The 17,002-nt window shown below is 56.2% G+C and overlaps 4 protein-coding genes across 4 annotated transcripts; 2 read left to right on the forward strand and 2 right to left on the reverse strand.

The window, feature by feature from the left end:
• Window positions 1–58: 58 nt before the first annotated feature.
• Window positions 59–718, reverse strand: CGGC5_v003581 (uncharacterized protein; the record flags this gene model as incomplete). Its single annotated transcript, XM_066151146.1, has 5 exons — window positions 59–84; window positions 160–217; window positions 269–340; window positions 574–622; window positions 699–718. 5 exons carry the CDS (start codon window positions 716–718, stop codon window positions 59–61), a joined length of 225 nt encoding a protein of 74 aa, XP_066009294.1.
• Window positions 719–2,258: 1,540 nt separating this feature from the next.
• ROX3 (Mediator of RNA polymerase II transcription subunit 19) lies at window positions 2,259–3,492 on the forward strand (the record flags this gene model as incomplete). Its single annotated transcript, XM_032033862.1, has 3 exons — window positions 2,259–2,580; window positions 2,711–3,366; window positions 3,418–3,492. 3 exons carry the CDS (start codon window positions 2,259–2,261, stop codon window positions 3,490–3,492), a joined length of 1,053 nt encoding a protein of 350 aa, XP_031887117.1.
• Window positions 3,493–4,329: 837 nt separating this feature from the next.
• Window positions 4,330–7,015, reverse strand: CGGC5_v003583 (Reticulocyte-binding protein 2-like protein a; the record flags this gene model as incomplete). Its single annotated transcript, XM_032033861.1, has 3 exons — window positions 4,330–6,128; window positions 6,192–6,384; window positions 6,437–7,015. 3 exons carry the CDS (start codon window positions 7,013–7,015, stop codon window positions 4,330–4,332), a joined length of 2,571 nt encoding a protein of 856 aa, XP_031887116.1.
• A 5,681-nt stretch (window positions 7,016–12,696) lies between these two features.
• Window positions 12,697–14,356, forward strand: CGGC5_v003584 (uncharacterized protein; the record flags this gene model as incomplete). Its single annotated transcript, XM_066151147.1, has 4 exons — window positions 12,697–13,037; window positions 13,076–13,285; window positions 13,341–13,544; window positions 13,648–14,356. 4 exons carry the CDS (start codon window positions 12,697–12,699, stop codon window positions 14,354–14,356), a joined length of 1,464 nt encoding a protein of 487 aa, XP_066009293.1.
• Window positions 14,357–17,002: the final 2,646 nt, after the last annotated feature.

Here is a 17,002-nt window from a genome sequence, read left to right on the forward strand (position 1 = left end):
AGGAATGATAATCGAACCTAAGCCTTTGTAGCTGTGTATGTTCTTTTCAAGAATAAATTCAAAAGTTTGATAAAGATAGAAAAGCTATTGTTACAACACCTAAGCAAAGGATTCTGCTTTGTTGATCAAGTCTGCTTGTGTCTGTCCAGGCCAACTTACTGCTTGATGTACAATCCATCCAAATCTCAAAAGCCTCATAGCCCAAGAATGAGCATAGCTACGGTTTGGATGGATCTGGCCAATATGAGACACGCGGTATATGGTCTACTTGGACCGCCACGAATTGCTGGAGATAACAGATTTGTTGGAGTTCCAGATCTGGAGTTCGGAGTGGATCTGACTAGACGAGACAGATTAGCTGCATGATCCAGAAGATTCCGCATATTTCCATGACCACAGTCCAGAGCAATTCAGACACGCCAGTTCTCCGCAGGCTCAACCTGGTCAACGCACATAGGCCGAAATGAGACGACACGACGCACTCGCGGCTGAGCAATCGGTTTACCAGATGTAAGATTGTCATCCTGTCTCTGCACAGCCAGTTCCCCATCCCCCGTCTCCCAAGAAGCGTACCTTATTATTCAGCAAGCTCCTGCTGGGGAGATGAATCTGCGGCTTGAGGCTCGAAATGGCATTGCGTCACGAATGGAGGCAACCCCGTCATCGCACGAGGACTGGGCCAAAAGATTTAGGCACACAACTCCAATGGGCGGAGCATGTCTCTTGCGTCAGGTGATCATCGCATCATGGAAGCCGCACGAGGGGCCCTCACAACAATTGTTTTAAGCAAGACTAATGTCAATCTCGACACATCCTTTGGAATCGTCAGCAGCGTAGAAGCGATGTAAAATCGAGGCAGGCTGGCGATGATTTGAATAGGTGGTCTGGAATTGTTGAAGAAGGAAAAGAAAGGAACAAGGTCTGTCGCTCGCGGTCGCGAAGTTTAAAAAAATTCAGGCTGGCCCGTACTGCGGGTGGGGCCCGTGTCTGTCACGTGCGTCACAGTGTCGAGGTTGAGGGTGCAGGTGAGCGTGGTCGTGGTACGGATATGTGGGACGTGGTCGTGTCGCTGCCGGCTGCCTGATCCAGCCACACCTGTCCCTGGGGGGGTCCCTCTTCCTCCCAACCATCAGCCAGGGCCGGTGATCGGGTGTCGGGTGTCGGAGCGGGCACGGTTAGCCATGGTTTCCTGGACGATTCGCTGCTGGGGACGTGCCTTCCTGTGTCGCGAGACATGTTACGGCGGAATGAAGCACCTAGCCCAGATCCATGTAGAGTGCCTCCAGCGCGTAGACGGCCCCTCAGGGCTCTAGACTCTCCAGCTGCGCGGGCTTTGGGCCGCTTGCTGCTCCGGTCGGTCCCAAGAACGGCAGGCAGGAGGCAGGCAGGCAGGTTCCTGCTCAGGTTCCTGCTCTTTCCCCCGCCAGTCCCCTTCGACTTCCACCTCTCTCCAATCCCGCGGCAAAGCCTAGGCCCACTCCCCCCCTTCGCTCTCCCTCCGACAGCACACAACTGGAGGTAACCTCACACAGCGCACACCCCCTTGCTAAACTTACCTCGTCCACTCGCTCCCGCCCGCCCTTCTTCCACCGCACCTCACCTTACCTCAGCCAGTGCCAGTGCCAGTGCCAGCCAGCGCAGCCCACGGCCCAGCCCAGGCGGCCACCCCCGTTAAGCGAGCAAATTGCCTCGCTCATGTGTCCGCCCCCTTCACTCTACCCAGCGCCGTTCAGACTTCATCTCCTTCAACTCCACCACGACCTACCGCCAAAACACCGCGAATCGACGACCGATCTTCGACAGCCGCCCATCGCCGTCGGATTTTTTTGTCGCTTTCACTACGCCAGTTGGATTTTGGCACAGGCAAAATTTTTTATCACCCAGGAAAGTCGGCCGCGATCCACGGTTAATTGGACTGCGGTGCATGACGCTGCATCGGGGGATCGAGAGCCGTCGGCGGTTTGGCGCGACTCGCCACAACAACCCCCTCATCCTCTGATCGAGCCCAGGACGACCACAGCCATCGAGCGCATCGTGAATCCCGCTCGAAACCCTTCTTTACGACCTTTTCCGAATAGCAGCCGGGTTTTTCTTTCGCTCCTTCCCACCCGGAACGCTTCCCGATAGCGGCTACCATCCCTCGTATTCCGACCTTTCCCATTTCTCCTCACCTGACAACGACGACGTCCACCACCACCACAACGGCAACGGCGACGGCACGATTCGATCGAGAACCCATCGCACCTGGCAACGTCACCATGTCGTTCCACCCTCGAACTCCTCAGAGTCCTTCTCAATTTTCTCCTGGCACCTCCGATCCCGCGTCGAGCATAAACAGCTCGGCCCCGTCATCGACCACGACACTGCCAACACCAGCCCACAGCGTCAACGGAAGCGCATCGCAGCCATCCGACATGTCTCAGGACATCATCATGGGCGATGACTCGCCCCACAAGCGCAAGCGCCCGCTCGAAGATCTTGGCGATCGAGAGCAGAAGAAAGTCCACATCGAGGATAGCAAAACTGGTATCGAGGCACTCCACCTGGATGTCGGAGAGAAATACCTACTTTGCCAAACTCGTAAGGCTCCCTTCGCAGGCTCCTGTCACTTTTGCAGGCTGTCTTGTCAAATCCCCTTCCTAATGACGTATCGGGTGTTTTGATACTGTCATATATGCCGAACAAATTTGGTTAACACTGAGCTAAATAGCGCACCACGAGAGACTGCCGCGAATCACCGAAGATCTTTTTGAAATGTTCAACCTGACCGGCATCGCCGCAGAAGTAGCTCGCGAAAAGCCCAACGGTGAGAAGAATGCTCTACGGAAGACCTACAAGGGTCAGATCAAGAAACTGGGAATCCTCGGACGCTTCGACTCTGTCGCTCAGGAATGGGATGCTCCCAGAGAAGACGGCGACAAGAAGAGAGAAGCGTACCACGGCTTTAGGGAATTGTTGGAAATCCCGGATGCAGAGTTCTGGAACTCTCGGCAAGATCCGATCACCAACGGCCTGTCTGGCACCGTGAAATCGCTGCTGGGCAGAGCGACGACCATGGCCAAGGGTCCCATCCCGGTCAAAGACTGGGACAGTTCAGTGCTGGGAGATCTCGCCACAGGCAGCGTAGAGGCCCTGAGGCAAGGTCTCGCAGGCAAGGCAACGGCGCCCGGAACGCCCTCCGCGACCACGCCGAACCCGTTCGCGCGCAAGCAGCAGCAGACAGCTCCAGGTGCAGTACGGCCGCAACGGACCAAGAAGCGAGGCTATGGCGACAACAGCTTTGAGGGTTACGGAGAGGGCTTCCCCGACGACGGCTACTCTACGGGAGATGGCGACGACAGGGGAGGCCAGAAGCGTCGCAAGAAGGTGGGTGATGCCTCATCCGGGCCGCCTATATCTGTGTCTGACTCGTCACAGGATAGCGGTAACGGGCAGGCGTTCCCGAACACGATGCGTCCGCAAGGCTACGGTTCGAGCGCCGTGGGCGCATAGCAGCCGCCCCCCGCAAAGAACAAGGTTACGGCTCGACGCTCCGCAATCCCCTATGAGGGGAGGCGGTAGGCAGCATTTTCTTTCCCTGCCCTTAACTCGTCAGGGTGTTGGGTTTTGCTCAGAATGTCTCACGGGTACACCGGTGATACGGATAACGACCGTTTGGATCGGAGGATCTATGAGCAACGACCATCGAGGGGTGAAAGGAAGGCACACTTTTGCGGTTCAGTTTACTGCCGCTCACAGATCAAGGGCGGGTATTCTGCACACTTTTGATGAATTTTCCACTTCCAGCAGGGCGTTCGGGGGACAGTCGATTTCTTCTATTTCTGAGACTACTCAAGTCGTTTTTTTTTATTCCACGCATTCAGTCAAAAGGTTGACAACGAAACATGACCGACTGAAGAGGGATGGATTCGGGGAAGGAAGGGGAAGGGGATAAAAAAATACCACACATTGGTCATGGGGCATCATTTCAAAGGTTGCAACGAAGGGGAGGAACGGGACGGGGCTTTTCGACCACCACGACCTCCACATCATACCGGACACACAAAAAAAAGCCAGGCTGGGTCGTTGTAGCACTACTATCACACACAAACAAACATTAAGTAATTCAATAGACGGCACCAGACGCCGACATATCAGTCAAAAGTGGACTGTCCCCGGCGTAGAGTGTATTGATATTTCAAAAGGGGTTCTTCTCATTATTGACATATCCTACGTCCGCCTTTGCAATGTTCTGTTGTGATTACTGCAGTGGAGACTTGACACCCCTCCCTTCTCCTGGCCAGACGAGCTGCAGGCTAACACCGTCCGCAACCATCTCACGTCTACCTCCTAGGACATCTCCAAGATGGCCCTTGCCGTCATGTCTTCCTGCACCCATCCCAGGATGCGCTCGCCCATGTCCCCGATGAGCCTATCATAGTGCGGGCCCGGGACGAAGAGACCGCAGTGGGCGCCGACCTCGTCCATGCCCTCCATGTAGACGGGCACCCACGTCTCGTCGCGACGGCCGTTGGTCTTACTGGGCAGCATGCAGAACTTGCGCTGCTTCTTGGGTTGTTGAGGGGTTGCCCCGGCTGGCGCTGGTCCGCGAGAGGAGGTCCCTGATTCCCTGGATTGTGTCGGGGCGAGCGATGCTGACGATGATGCCGGGGCTGTCTGGGCCGTGCTTGAAGACGAGGGCATCCGAGGGGGCAGAGCCGGCGGGGGTGCTCTCGGTTGAGGCGGAGGTGCTAACGGTGTTTGCGGTCCGTCTTGTGATATCGGCCTTGGGTCGACCTGCGTAAGGGAACCGGTGGGCGACTCCGGCTCGGACTCCGAGTCAGACATCTCAACCGCCTTCTGTTGTTGTTCCGCGGCTTCAGGGTTCACCGCCGGTTGCTGTCTCCTCGCGGCGTCGGTCTCTCTCTGCGTCGCCTCCACCTGTCTCTGCGCGGCCTCTAGCTCCCGCTGTGCCGCCTCTGCCCGTCGCTGTGCTGCCTCCACGGCCCTCAGCGCGTCCTCACGGGACTTGGCCTGGCCGAGCTCCTCCTGCTGCCGCCTCTTCTGCTCCTCCTTCTCGACCCGCTGGGCCTCTTTCTGGGCTTCCTTTTCCGCCTTCTTACGACGCTTCTCGACGAGCTTCTGGCGCTCCTTGATGGCCTTCTCGCGGCTCTTGACTGCTTGGTCATAGGCCTTCTGCGCGCGCTTGCCCTCCTTTTCGGCTTGCTTGCGGGCGTCCTTATCCGTGTACTTGTCGAGGTCTGGTGGTGTTGGCTGTGGAGGGAGGTCGGGGATGGGAGGAAGGTCAAAGTCTGCTGGCGTCTCGGGCTGGATAGGTTCCGCCGGTGTCGCCTTGCCGGATATCGGCTCGTTCTCTTCTACTTTGGAAGGCTCCCCCGTTTCGTCTCGATCCGCCGCCTCCTTTTGCTTGCCCTTGGGTTCCTGCCCCTCGGGAACCTCCTTTTCTTTGCCTTTTGATTCGGGTTTCTTTTCCGCCGTGCTATCATCCGTCTTGTTCTCGGACTGTTTCTGCTGTTCCTCGTGAAGAGTTGATAGTTTCCTATCCACGGCTTCAATAGAGCTGATAATCTCAAAATGCTCACCATCAGAGCTATCGACAGAAATCCTGGGTGTCGATGACCCGTGTGGTGAGAGCTGGGAATTGACGTCAAGGGTGCTCATCTGTCCCGCAATTTCATGATCCGGAGATCTCGGCGAGTCTGGCGTCTTTGGCGACTTGGGCTTCTTGGGTCTACCCGAGCTAAGGGTATAGTAGTTTATGAACCGCACCCTGGCTGACGGCGGCAGCTGGTTTGCGTTCGCGCCCTGGCCGTTGTTCTGTTTGAGATGTTGCAGCGGATCGATATCCTCCAAAGCGCGGAGCCTGTTGTATCGCTGGTTCAAGCCCTTGTAGTCTGCAAGACAACCACCGTACTCGAGATGGGACATGAGGTGGTTCTTGATGGGATCCCACACGCCCTCGGCTCTGTGCTTCTTGGCGAAGTGGCCTATCCGCCTCATGAATGGGCGGTCTTTGAACTTGGCGTCGTTCCAAAAGGGCGGGTTGAACCACGGGTCGGAGCTTTGCGGCGGACCACTGGAAGAAGCGATAGACGGCGCGTTGCTTCCTTGAGGAGAAAGCTGCGCGTCTAGGGAAGGGGTTGATTCCAAACTTGGCATAGACGGATTGGGACTGTTCATGGCTGAAGTACCTGGACTGAGGTGGGCATTTGACGCATCTAGCTGGTTATCGACCTCTTCCGGCGGCGGCGAGGCTGGTCTGAACAAGCTGGCAATGCCAGCAACAACGATGCCTGGATGAAGTCCAAGGAAAGGCGAATCGAGTGAGATGGTGCCGAGTATACGGTGTTTGAAAGGCTGGCGCCTGTACGGATGCCGATTTGGCTGCGGACCTCGTGAGCAAACGTGAAAACGCCGTGCGTATTTCATAACTTACCATGAGAGCGACCTCACCGGCAAGGATGCCGCCCATGGAGTGGCCGACAAGGATGACATCAGTTTTGTCCGACTCATGCGGCTCGAGCCACTGGCTGAAGTTATCACGAGCAACATCGATGGCCTTGTAAGTTTTGTAGCGGGGATAGATCTTTGAGTGAATGACATGGCTCTCGACGAGAGTGTCTTTTAGAAAGTTGTGAACGTGGGCCGGGAAGGACCTGAAAGACGACTCGTTGCCGTAAAAGCCATGAATGTAGATGATGAGCAAGGTCCGGCGGGCATCGCTGTCACGGTCCTCGAGGGATGGGGCAAGGGACTGGGCCGATGACGATCTAGGATCGGCCAGGCGCCGTTTCGAATCGAGGAAGCCGCCGGCGGAGGATGAGGTGTGGGAAGTCTTCTCCGGTGTGGCGCCTGAGGCTCTGTGGCTTGATGCCGGGACAGGTGGGCGAAGGGATGACGAGGCGGGCCCGTCAAAGGAGCCGGCGAAGGAGCCGGAGCCCGGGGCGGAGATGGAGTAGGGCGGTGGTGGTGCCGATGAAGACGAGGGTCCGTCGTCGTAATGATATTGGTCCATGACGTCAGGCTTCGTGTCACTCAAGCGATGGATGAAATGAGAGAGGGGTAAGTCTGTCAGGAGGGATGGTTTAGAAGGCGAAGGGCGAAGCGCCCGCGGGGGGAAGATTTGGTAGATCGGGGTGTGATGAGGGGAAATCTAGGGTCGTGAAGAATGAGCAATTAAGGCAAGTTGGGGTCCAGATACGTTGGCCACCAGGACAGGTATCAAGCTGTATACCTTGGTAGGTCGAGTAGGCAAGCAGGGCCGGGCGGTTGTTTAAAGCTTCAGGTACGAGCGACAATCAGTTGTTCTTGACCTTGAGCCGTTCTTTCCTTGGCTTGGCTGGTCGGCCCAGAACCTAACGTGCGTGACAAGGGGATGTTGCCGTGCTATGCTGGGTACGTAGTCGGCAACAAGGCGCCGTTGTGGTGGTCCGCAGCTCCAGGTCAGGTCACTGCCGTACGTACTCTCAGTTCACCTGCCTTACCAAGGCACACTACAATAACTACCTACCTAGCTACCTAAGGTGACTGCATTTCTCGTTTCCTGATAGGATATACGCGGAAAAGCGATGGCGAAACGCGGGTTTACGTTACTGCTTGAGTTGCTAAGCAGCTAAGGTAGCTCTGCCTGCTTGCTGCGTGCTGCGCCCGGTTTTTCCAGCAGGACAGGGCACTTGGGGTTGCTCCCCACTGAGCTCACTGCCCGCTCAGGGCAAGTGCGGCGCCTTACTACCTAGGTACGCTGAAGGGTGATTCGTCAGTTTCTCCAACGGGAATGCCGTAGAGCTGCACTGATTGGTGGGGACGAGGCAGGTGAAAGCAGATGGTTGGCCGGGGTTATGGGAGGACCAGACGGGAATGACGACATGCTCGCGCGCGAAACACCTGGAGCGGCAGACGGCCCGGTCGATTGGTCTTTCAATGCCATAAACGATGCGCGTTGAAGCTGTCCTATGCGCCATGGCACTGTCGACGGTCATCAGGTGCATTGAACTCATCCCGAAGTATCGGCTCGCGGTGATAGTGTTCAGCGACACATGGCAGATGGCGCTGACAGTGTGAGTGGCATCGCAGCAGGCATAGAGCCTGTCACTGCCGTGAAGAAATGGCAGGGCTTGCCTGGTCTGACCTTCTGGTCCAATCACGACAGTTGGGCTGTGTCGTTGATAATTTCTCTATAGACGAGTTGAGTTTGTACAACATTCGTAGACTTACGAGTAATAAGCCACGAGCCTCAGCCTCGACAATGGCGATGAGTAAGTGCCGTGGCATATGGCTGGATGCATTGTTCCCCGTACTTGGCAAAGTTCCGTCTCCGGAGTCTGGACGGTTGTTTGGTTTACAATGTTTTTGACTCTGGCCTTCGCTTGGTTCCAGCGTGACAAGAATCGGGGTAAAAGGGCACAGCCATGCCAAACGAGATTGCAGTATGAGAGCTTGCCCGTGGCAGTGCCCAAGAACCCACGTGTTTTGAGTCATTAAAACAAAGCCCAGAGAGTTTGAATCCTTCTGTTTGAATGGCCGCCGGATGGTGCGACGTTGCTCGAACTTAAACGGTGCCTTTCTCGCCTCTGTCTTGTTGAAACAAAACAATGAACGATAGTAAGCTTGTAATATAGCCTCATCTTGTTGGTGATATCGCCAACTCTTGGCCGTAACTTCGATTCAACATGCCGACCCTCTAAAAATCAGGTTCGCAACAGACCCAGTCTGATTACGTTCCATCAAACGCACCGCGGTCATCTTGCTCGATTCGGAGGGGGCCAGAGGGAAATTGCGAGATTAGATTAGATTTGGGGAGGGGGAAACACCCTCGTCGCCCACTTCGAGAGGGACCTGTCTTGCCCTGGGTGTGTCCGTCGATCTTTTTTTTTTTTCTCAAGGTGCGACATAATTGTGCCAAGGAAAGAAGCCAACTCGGCGCCGCGACGCCGGTCTCTCTCATCTTCAGGCGAGTCGACGGGACGGGACAGGACAGGACGGACGGACGCCCGGGACGCGGCATCAGCATCGTTTAAGTGAGCTCCCGACAACGACTTTTTGCGCGACGTCCAATACGAGCCGTTATTGCGGCCAACCGTCGTCTAGAACCCGTCACTTTGGGCCTGGTGCGGTGTCCCTTGGCTTAGACTGTTCTCGTGCATGTTTGGGCGTTCGATATACCACGGCCGCAAGGCGTGGGGGGGAACACGGCAGCTGCACAGCATTCTTAGGCACAAGTCTGCCGGGCCTTTGTTCAAATCAAATCGAACTTTCCAAGCTCTCTTCCGTCACAAACTCCACACAGCGCCGTGTCCCATGTCGAAGCCCCAAGCCGTTCGGGGTTTAGGAGGAACATTACGTACATCTGTGGAGCGGCATCGACAGCTACCCCAGCACGCGTTCAAAAACCGCGCGAGGTTGAGAATGAGTTGAAAATGTACGGATACAATTGAAAAAAAAAAAAAAAAAAAAAATATCAACTCCGGACTTTGAGGTTCTATCCTGAGACGTTGGTGTATCTGAACAGACCATAATTCGTGTACTATGGCTCCAACGGGGAAGAAGCCGAGCGGATCGTGGATCCGTGACCCATTGTCAAAGAGGCAGTGAAGAGGTTCCAAGTGGATGCTCAAGGACGGCATCGCCAGACAGCTCCCCAGTTCCGTCATTTGGACGAGGGAAGGGGTTTGAAAAGGGGCCCCCCAGTGTTTGTTTCAACGGGAGCGAAAATTCGTCCCATGCATCCCAGAGCCGCCAAGCTTCACCTTTCTCTATCCAGCAGTGCCGTTGGTTCTGCGAACGGGCTGGTTGCGCGATCCGTCACTAGCAGCGAATCGGGACGGCATGTGGGCGTGTCATCCCAAGGTGTTTCTTTGGTGATGGGAAGTGATGCATCCTTCGTCAAGGTGACGGCTGGGCATCTCGGTGTGCGGTAAAGATTCGCACCCCGAGGATGCTGAGGTCGCATGCACAACAGCCAATACTCATTTCTTGAAAGTGCGGGTATGTGCTCCAGCAGCGGTTTCTCAGCACGACGTTTTTGCAACCCTGGTGCAGCCCTGGTGCAGCCCCCTCGTCTTAAAAGCGTTCAATATTATGCGTTTCGGCGAGCCGTTCTCCGAGTGAGAGGGGAGAAGAAGCAAACAAGGGACTCGGACTGTGGATGGCATAGCAAGGCGGCCCATGAGACTCCTCCCCAAAAGAATCTCAATGGGCCAGGGTCAGATGCAGGTACAGCGCACCGTATGCGGGCGACGAACCACGACAGAAGCGCACATCTGCATCAGGAATGCGCTGTATTGTCCTGCTGGCTGGATTTGCGTGTGCGGCGTCGGTGGAAAAAAGGCTTGTCGTGGGCCTAGCGGCGGGGAAGAATACGAGGCGTAAGTAAGCCTTTGTGGGCTTACGGACTGCGGGACGAGACAATATGGACTGGGTGACGCGACGACCTTCGTTGACAGGATCTCGGTGGTCCAGTTGTCAGTTCGAGGACAATTGATTGTCTGGCCGAGGCAGAGGGCGATTGCGGTCCATGGCCCTGGGCCGGGTCTCGTTTGGGTGGTGGATGGTGGGTGGTGTGGTGAGGGTGAGGGTGAGGGTGAGGGTGAGTGGGATGACGGAACGGGTGAGATTCGTGGCACCATTTTTAGCTTTCATGGTTGAGCTTTCTTCTTTCTGTGCCGCTAAAACATTTTGAAAGAATGGCAGGGACAAACCAAACGTGTTTTTCGGATGTCTCACGGAGCGCCGCCAGATGGAAAGTGGTTGGCTCGTATTTTTGGCAGTGGCTCTTTACGAAGAATCCGTAGGTACCTAAGGTAGGCAAGATTCACAGCACTTTCCAAAGGGAAGCCGCGGTGGAATCTTGAGGGGCTGCTCGATGAGGAATGGCGCTACAGAGCCGTTGACGGTTCGGGGTGTCGTCGGTCGAGTCCAGATCGTGTCGAGTTGGGTCCTGACCCGTCATGAGCTTTTTAGTGTACTGCATAGCAGATGGGTTCGTCACTGGGACACGCGGTCCATTCTTGGAGTTGGAGCAGGTGCCGCCATGATCTCCTGGGCGAAACCAACGGCGCCAATTGACGCGCAGAGAAGGGCAGCGTCTGCACACGGGCCTGCAGCCAAATAAAGCTACCCGACAGCGCGCTGGCCAGTCGTTTAGTCACTGCCGTGGGTGACTACTGACTAGGTAGGTACCTACTGAGCAGTGAGAGGCAATCAATCAGACTTTCGTCCCATCCATCTCATCTCATCCCATATCGGCCTTGACCCAGAACAAGGTGGTCCGGCCCCGGTAGGCGATGTTGGTTCTCTTCTGATATCCAGTCGTTTGGCCTGCCAGTACTGAACTAGTCAGTCGGACAGATCAACGAATATGTACAGATGCTCACGATGCTCGTCTCGTTCATCCCTTGTGAAAGCGTCGCCGTGCCACTCAGTGTGAGGTGCGGTGAGCCGTACGTACCTGCAGCCACAGGCAGGTTTTCAGCAAGGTACCCGACGCCTCTGTTCCTGTGTCCCTGAAGTGGTGTCGTCGTCCCTGGCCTGGGTGCCCGCCCTGGCTGGCTGGCTGGCTGGCTGGCAGGTGAGCACGGGCGGGCGGGCAGGCAGGCAGGCACAACACAATGAGGTGGACACTGGCTCTCCCTCTCCCTCTCCCCCGGTCCTGGCCCTGGCCCTGGTCCATGTCCTGGTTCCCCGTGATAGTGGACAGTGGAACTGCTCATTGCAACTTTGGGGCCCTCTGGTTGGCCAATGGGGCGCGATGTCCTCCAGCTAGCAGCCACCCGCCCATATCAAGCGAGATTATCGAAATCTACCACTCCTGCGAGAGTGACTGCATGTGGCCCCCGACTGGTCTTGGGAAGACACGCAGTAGCAGTGGGTGGACAGAGAGAGAAAGAGAGAGATGGATGGCACTGCACACACACAATCAAGCGCTTGATTGCTTGCTTGCTTGCTGCTGCCACGCTTTGTTTCCTGCGCTCATTCTCAGATTTTTCCCTCTCTTCACTTTCCGGCCCCCGATGCTTATTATTATCGTTGAGCCTCGACCTCCACCGTTCCCCCCATAGGCACCCGAGTCCCTCGCTTCATCTCTTCTTTCCTTTCCTCTTTTCCCCTCTTGCCACCGCGCTGCCGCCATGCCATCAACCTGAACATCGGCCATGAGAACTGGCAGATGCAAGGGAGACAGACCAACGACACAGCATCGAGCACGCGGACAACGAGAAACGGCTGAACGAACCACGAGGCGTCCTTCATTTTTTGACTGAGAAAGAGGGGGATTTTTCTTGACTTGCTTCTTCACTGTTGCTGTTCTGTTTCGTTTCTGCTACCGGCCACTCATTCGCTCGCGGCCCGCTGCAGGACGGACACCCACCACCACCACCACCACCACCACCAGCGCACCACCAGACGATGCAATTCATCGACATCGACTCCAACGGTCATGAACAGCAGCAAATCAAGCATGGAATCTGAATAGATCGACACGTCCCGTCCATACAGCTCACACGCACACCACACTCGCTCAACACCAACCACCACACTCGTTACGGGGCTTTTGATCCGCCCGTTCTATCTTTATATTTCTCGCTCCGCTCGGCTTAGCCAGCTCGACATTCGCCTCCCTCTCGGGAACAAACGACACCTCCGCCAACCAGACCGGGCAGTAGCTCAGCCTACTGCCCACGCCACCCCAAATCCACAACCATGACTAAATCACTGCGCGGGTCTTCACTCCCTCAGGCCCGCTCATACCATCACAATCATTACCATTTACACAACAAGCGCGCCGCCTCACACGAGAATGCGATTCCTCACCACCACCACCGCCGCCAGACAGACACAGACGAAGCCGACAACAGCCCCACTCCCGAGTCCGCATCCAGCAGCTCCCCCTCCTCTCGCAAAGTCGTCGTCCAGACCGTCTCCATCGTTCAAGTAGTCGATGCCTCCGGCGCCCCCATCGAAGTTCAGACTCACTACGCTCCTCCCGCCACCGTGGATGCCGACACGTCGCCCAGCGCCAGCGCCAGTGCTGACCTAGGCCTGTCCATCGCAGCTGTTTCCACCACCGAGACTTCCACAGACATCACCTCCTCCGAAACTGCGACCTCCTCGAGCGACTCATCCCTGTCGACTCCCCCGGCGACGACCTCCTCGACGACACCATCGCCCGCGGGCTCTTCCACAAGTCAAGATATTCCTTTGACGTCCAATCCTTTATCCTCAGTACCGGCATCGTCTGCGGCGCCGTCAGCTTATTCTTCGTTGAGTGCTCCTTCAAACTCAACAATTCGTGAGCCTTTCTCCCTCGTTCCACCGTGACCGCGACCACTGACCGATCCCTGTAGCATTCCTTACGTCAACAAATTCATCTTCTACATCAGTCCTTACCGCAACCACTTCAACAAGCCTGTTTTCGTCCGGTTCGACGAGCGTAACATCTTCAGTGCTTTCATCCATTTCATCGACTTCCGATTCATCTTCTGGTTCAACTACCACCACCACCGGCAGCCTCAGCACCACCAACACTTTTGCCACGAGCACATCGACAGGTTCCGCTGAAACGACAGCTGGAGGAGATGGGAGCGACGGCGGCGTAGGCGGCATCGGGGGCGGCAGTTCAGCATCACCCACGTCAACATCCACCCCGGGCAGTTCCAGCGGCGACGATTCGGCACCATCAACCGGCACCGTTGTGGGCAGCGTAGTGGGAAGCGTAGCAGGCGTGGCGTTTCTCGTGCTCCTCGCTTTTCTTGCCTTGCGATGGAAGAAGCGCTCCGGTGGACGACTCCGACTTAGCGAAGTCAGCGCAAAGGCCGCCCGGGGAATCCTCACCGGCTCAGGTGGACCCGACAGCGGCAGCCGTCCCGGAATGACACAAAGGGCCGTGACGTTCGGCTCGGCCGCAATTGGCGGCGCGGCTGCCGCGGCTAAGCCGCACTCAAGAAGAGCTAGCGAACCTTCCGAAACCGGCGAGAGAGGCTTTGTGAGGGTCGCAGGCAGGAAGCTGCCGTCGGTCCTCCAGGCCGGAGGTGATGGCTACACGGACCCGCGCGAAACCGCTGGAGACGCAACCGCCAACGACGACGAATCCGTCTACTACCGCGACTCTCGAGCGTTCTTCGAGCCCGGCGGCGCGGGCCAAACGCGACTTGCACTCGGCTCGCCGATGAGACCCGTTAGCGGCGTCATCACCATGCAGCCGGGTCCGGCCCGGACGCCGGTGACGGAGTCGGCTCCGTTTCCGGCACCGCCTGACTCGACCCTCTCGCCGCCACGAGACCCCATTGGCCGGACCTTGAATTCGCAGGACGGGTCGCGGGGGTCTCGGGGCTCCGTGTCCAGGTTCCAAGAGGACATGTGAAAACGCACTCGTCCCTCCCGGCCTGGACTTCGGATCACCCTTTTCCTTTCTCCTTTTTCTCCTTCACCGAAGCCGGCTCGTGCTGGCTCGACGTACCTTTGAAGCGTACTGTACATTCTCACACATCTTACATACAAAGATAATTCTTAGTACCTAGTCGAGGGAGGTCACCTCTTTTGTTTTTTTCTTTACATTGTCTTGATTTTATCCCTTCGAAAAATTCTGTTTTCGGCTACGACAGCATATGGGATTGGCGTTCTAGTGTTGGAGGGGGAGGGCAGGCAGGCAGGCAGAAAGTCATGTCTGTCTGGTATGAGTCCCCCCTCGCGTTTGCCGGGGGCCGAACAAGGATCCTGAGGAGAGAGAGAGAGGGTCAGGTTCACAAACTTTTTTTGCGCGGCTTCTTATTTCTCAGGACCGGGCTGCCCGCAGTTATGGAACATTTGCGACGGTCCGGTCCAGGGGTTTTTGTAGGAGTCATTGAGGACTTTTGGGTTGGGCAAAGCGTTTTCTTTGCCTGTATGTAGATTCTTTCTCACAAAAGTTGGTCTGGTATGGGGGGATACGGGAGGTGACGATCGTTGCCTCATGCTCCCTTTTTCGTCCCGACGAGGGGAGACGACAAGAAAAGTCTTCTGATATCTACCCTGCTACGAATAACGTCCTGCTTGGTTCATGCGCAACCCAACTTGTCTGGTTCCCGTGGTTCCATGTGACGAAAGCTTGTCTACGTTTGCCGGGCTAATTAGTCCAGGTCTTGTCAAGGTCAGTGACGACCAGTCTCTTGTGCGTGTGTGTGTGTGTGTGGCAGTGCCCAATCGCGGCATAACGTAGATCGGCCGGGCCTGTAAGTCCGATAGCAGAGACCAGGCCGGTCTTTCTAAGTCCTATAGCAAGGACCAGAGGACCCGTCTGATATGGTTCGGGTGGATGGAATGATGTTCACAGGGGAAGAGACCGGAAGCGCGGATGAGCGGCGGTGGATACCCTCAGAATAGTTTCTCGCATAGGAAAACAGAAAGAGAGGGCATGTAGCCGTCATACACTTTCACGTTGCTGGTGAGGTAAGCGGGCTGCCTCCTTTTGCGGGAAACGACGTGGGTGCGGCCATTGCTCGCTTGCACTCGTGATTTTCGTAACCTGCTACACCAACGGGCGGAGGCGAAGACGCGTTAGTTCGTGGGGGGAAGCGAGGGAGATCCAGGGGATGCGCGCATTCGGGACATCTTTCCCGTTCTTCTTCTGCGGCTGTTGCTGCTGCTGCTGCTGCGCGCGGCGTGGAGACGCTGGGAAGGCGCAACCAAGAGTCTTCTCTTGGCCGTGTCGGGGGTTCTGGGCAAAGGGGCGGAGCGGAAGGACGGCATTGGCGGTGGGATGCGGGTGGTTGAACTTGAGTGCGGGCCAGAAAATTTCCTGGAGGTGGGTGGTGAGGGTGAGGTTTCTTGAGACAGATGTGAAACGGGAGAATGGAGAGGTGGTGAAGAAAGATGTGTGGTTCCGAACGTGCTTGGACCCTGCATGACAAATTCTCCATGCCTGGTGCTACCTACTGCAGGTTCAACCGGAGACGACGCTCTGGTTATTGTGAAAGAGAGTGCGATGGTGCCTCGTCCTCATTCGGCCCCCCTGTGGATATCGTTGAGCTCGTTGTGCGTTGGCGGGTGTCTCATCTATCAGGTGTTTATCGGTGTTTACCGTCCCATCTAGAACACGGGATGAAACATCTTTCTTTTCGTTCTCAGGGCTGGCTGGAGGCGTGTGGACTAGGAACGGATGAGCTGGATCAAATGACATTCGTCTAGAAGCGCCGAGGTTGCTTCTCGCTCACAACTGAGTCTGCTTTGGACAGTTGTAGTTGTTGAAGTTTCCAGAGGCCGACAAGAAGATTGAGAGCGGCGTTCGCCGTGATTTGGGAAGCTCGGTCGACGTACCGGAGAGTACTTAGTCTGATACCGTACACGAGACCTGACTTGAAAGACAGATCTTCCCGCTGCCTCACATACATAGTCTGTGCATCCGGCCAGAGCTTAAAGGAGACCCGCAGCAGCAACAGCAGAAGCGGCGGCAGCATGACGGGCAGGACAAAGTGCAAGAACCTCTTGGGCGGATACCATGTGTGTGTGTTGCGAACTCGTCGGGGCCTCCAGCCCCCACCTTGCTGTTTTGCGACGTCCATACTGGCCGTCCGATGAGGCTTGAACCACGGCATCGATGGCGTCTTGTTCCGTCTAGGGGCCAGCCCTGCTCATATTGTCTTCGAGAAGCTTTGCATGTCGCGGACCTCGGTGCAATCAGTTCAGCAGACGGAGGAACTTGCTGAGGCGAACGAGCGAAGAGGCGAGAACCACCTGAATCTTTCGTCGTTCTGGATTACGCCCTGACTTGTCCAATGGGATAGGACCTTGTCAGGAACCGATTCTCGCTGTATCTTCACCACATGCGAGGCTCCACTTGACGAGCCGATGTCCTTACCCCTCGTTCATGGAGGGGGAACGGACGGGATGTGGACAGTGGAGTTTGTGAGACCCCTAGATTAGTAGATAGCAGTCGCCAGTAGACTCGGATCAAGAAGGTGAAACCCCCAGTTTATTAAGGTGTTGACCCTGATTTGCCTCGCCTCGCTTTCGATATCGAGATGCAAACATG

The sequence above is a fragment of the Colletotrichum fructicola genome, assembly GCF_000319635.2.
Source record: "Colletotrichum fructicola Nara gc5 chromosome Unknown KSG_Nara_v1_contig02, whole genome shotgun sequence".
NCBI lineage: Eukaryota > Fungi > Ascomycota > Sordariomycetes > Glomerellales > Glomerellaceae > Colletotrichum > Colletotrichum fructicola.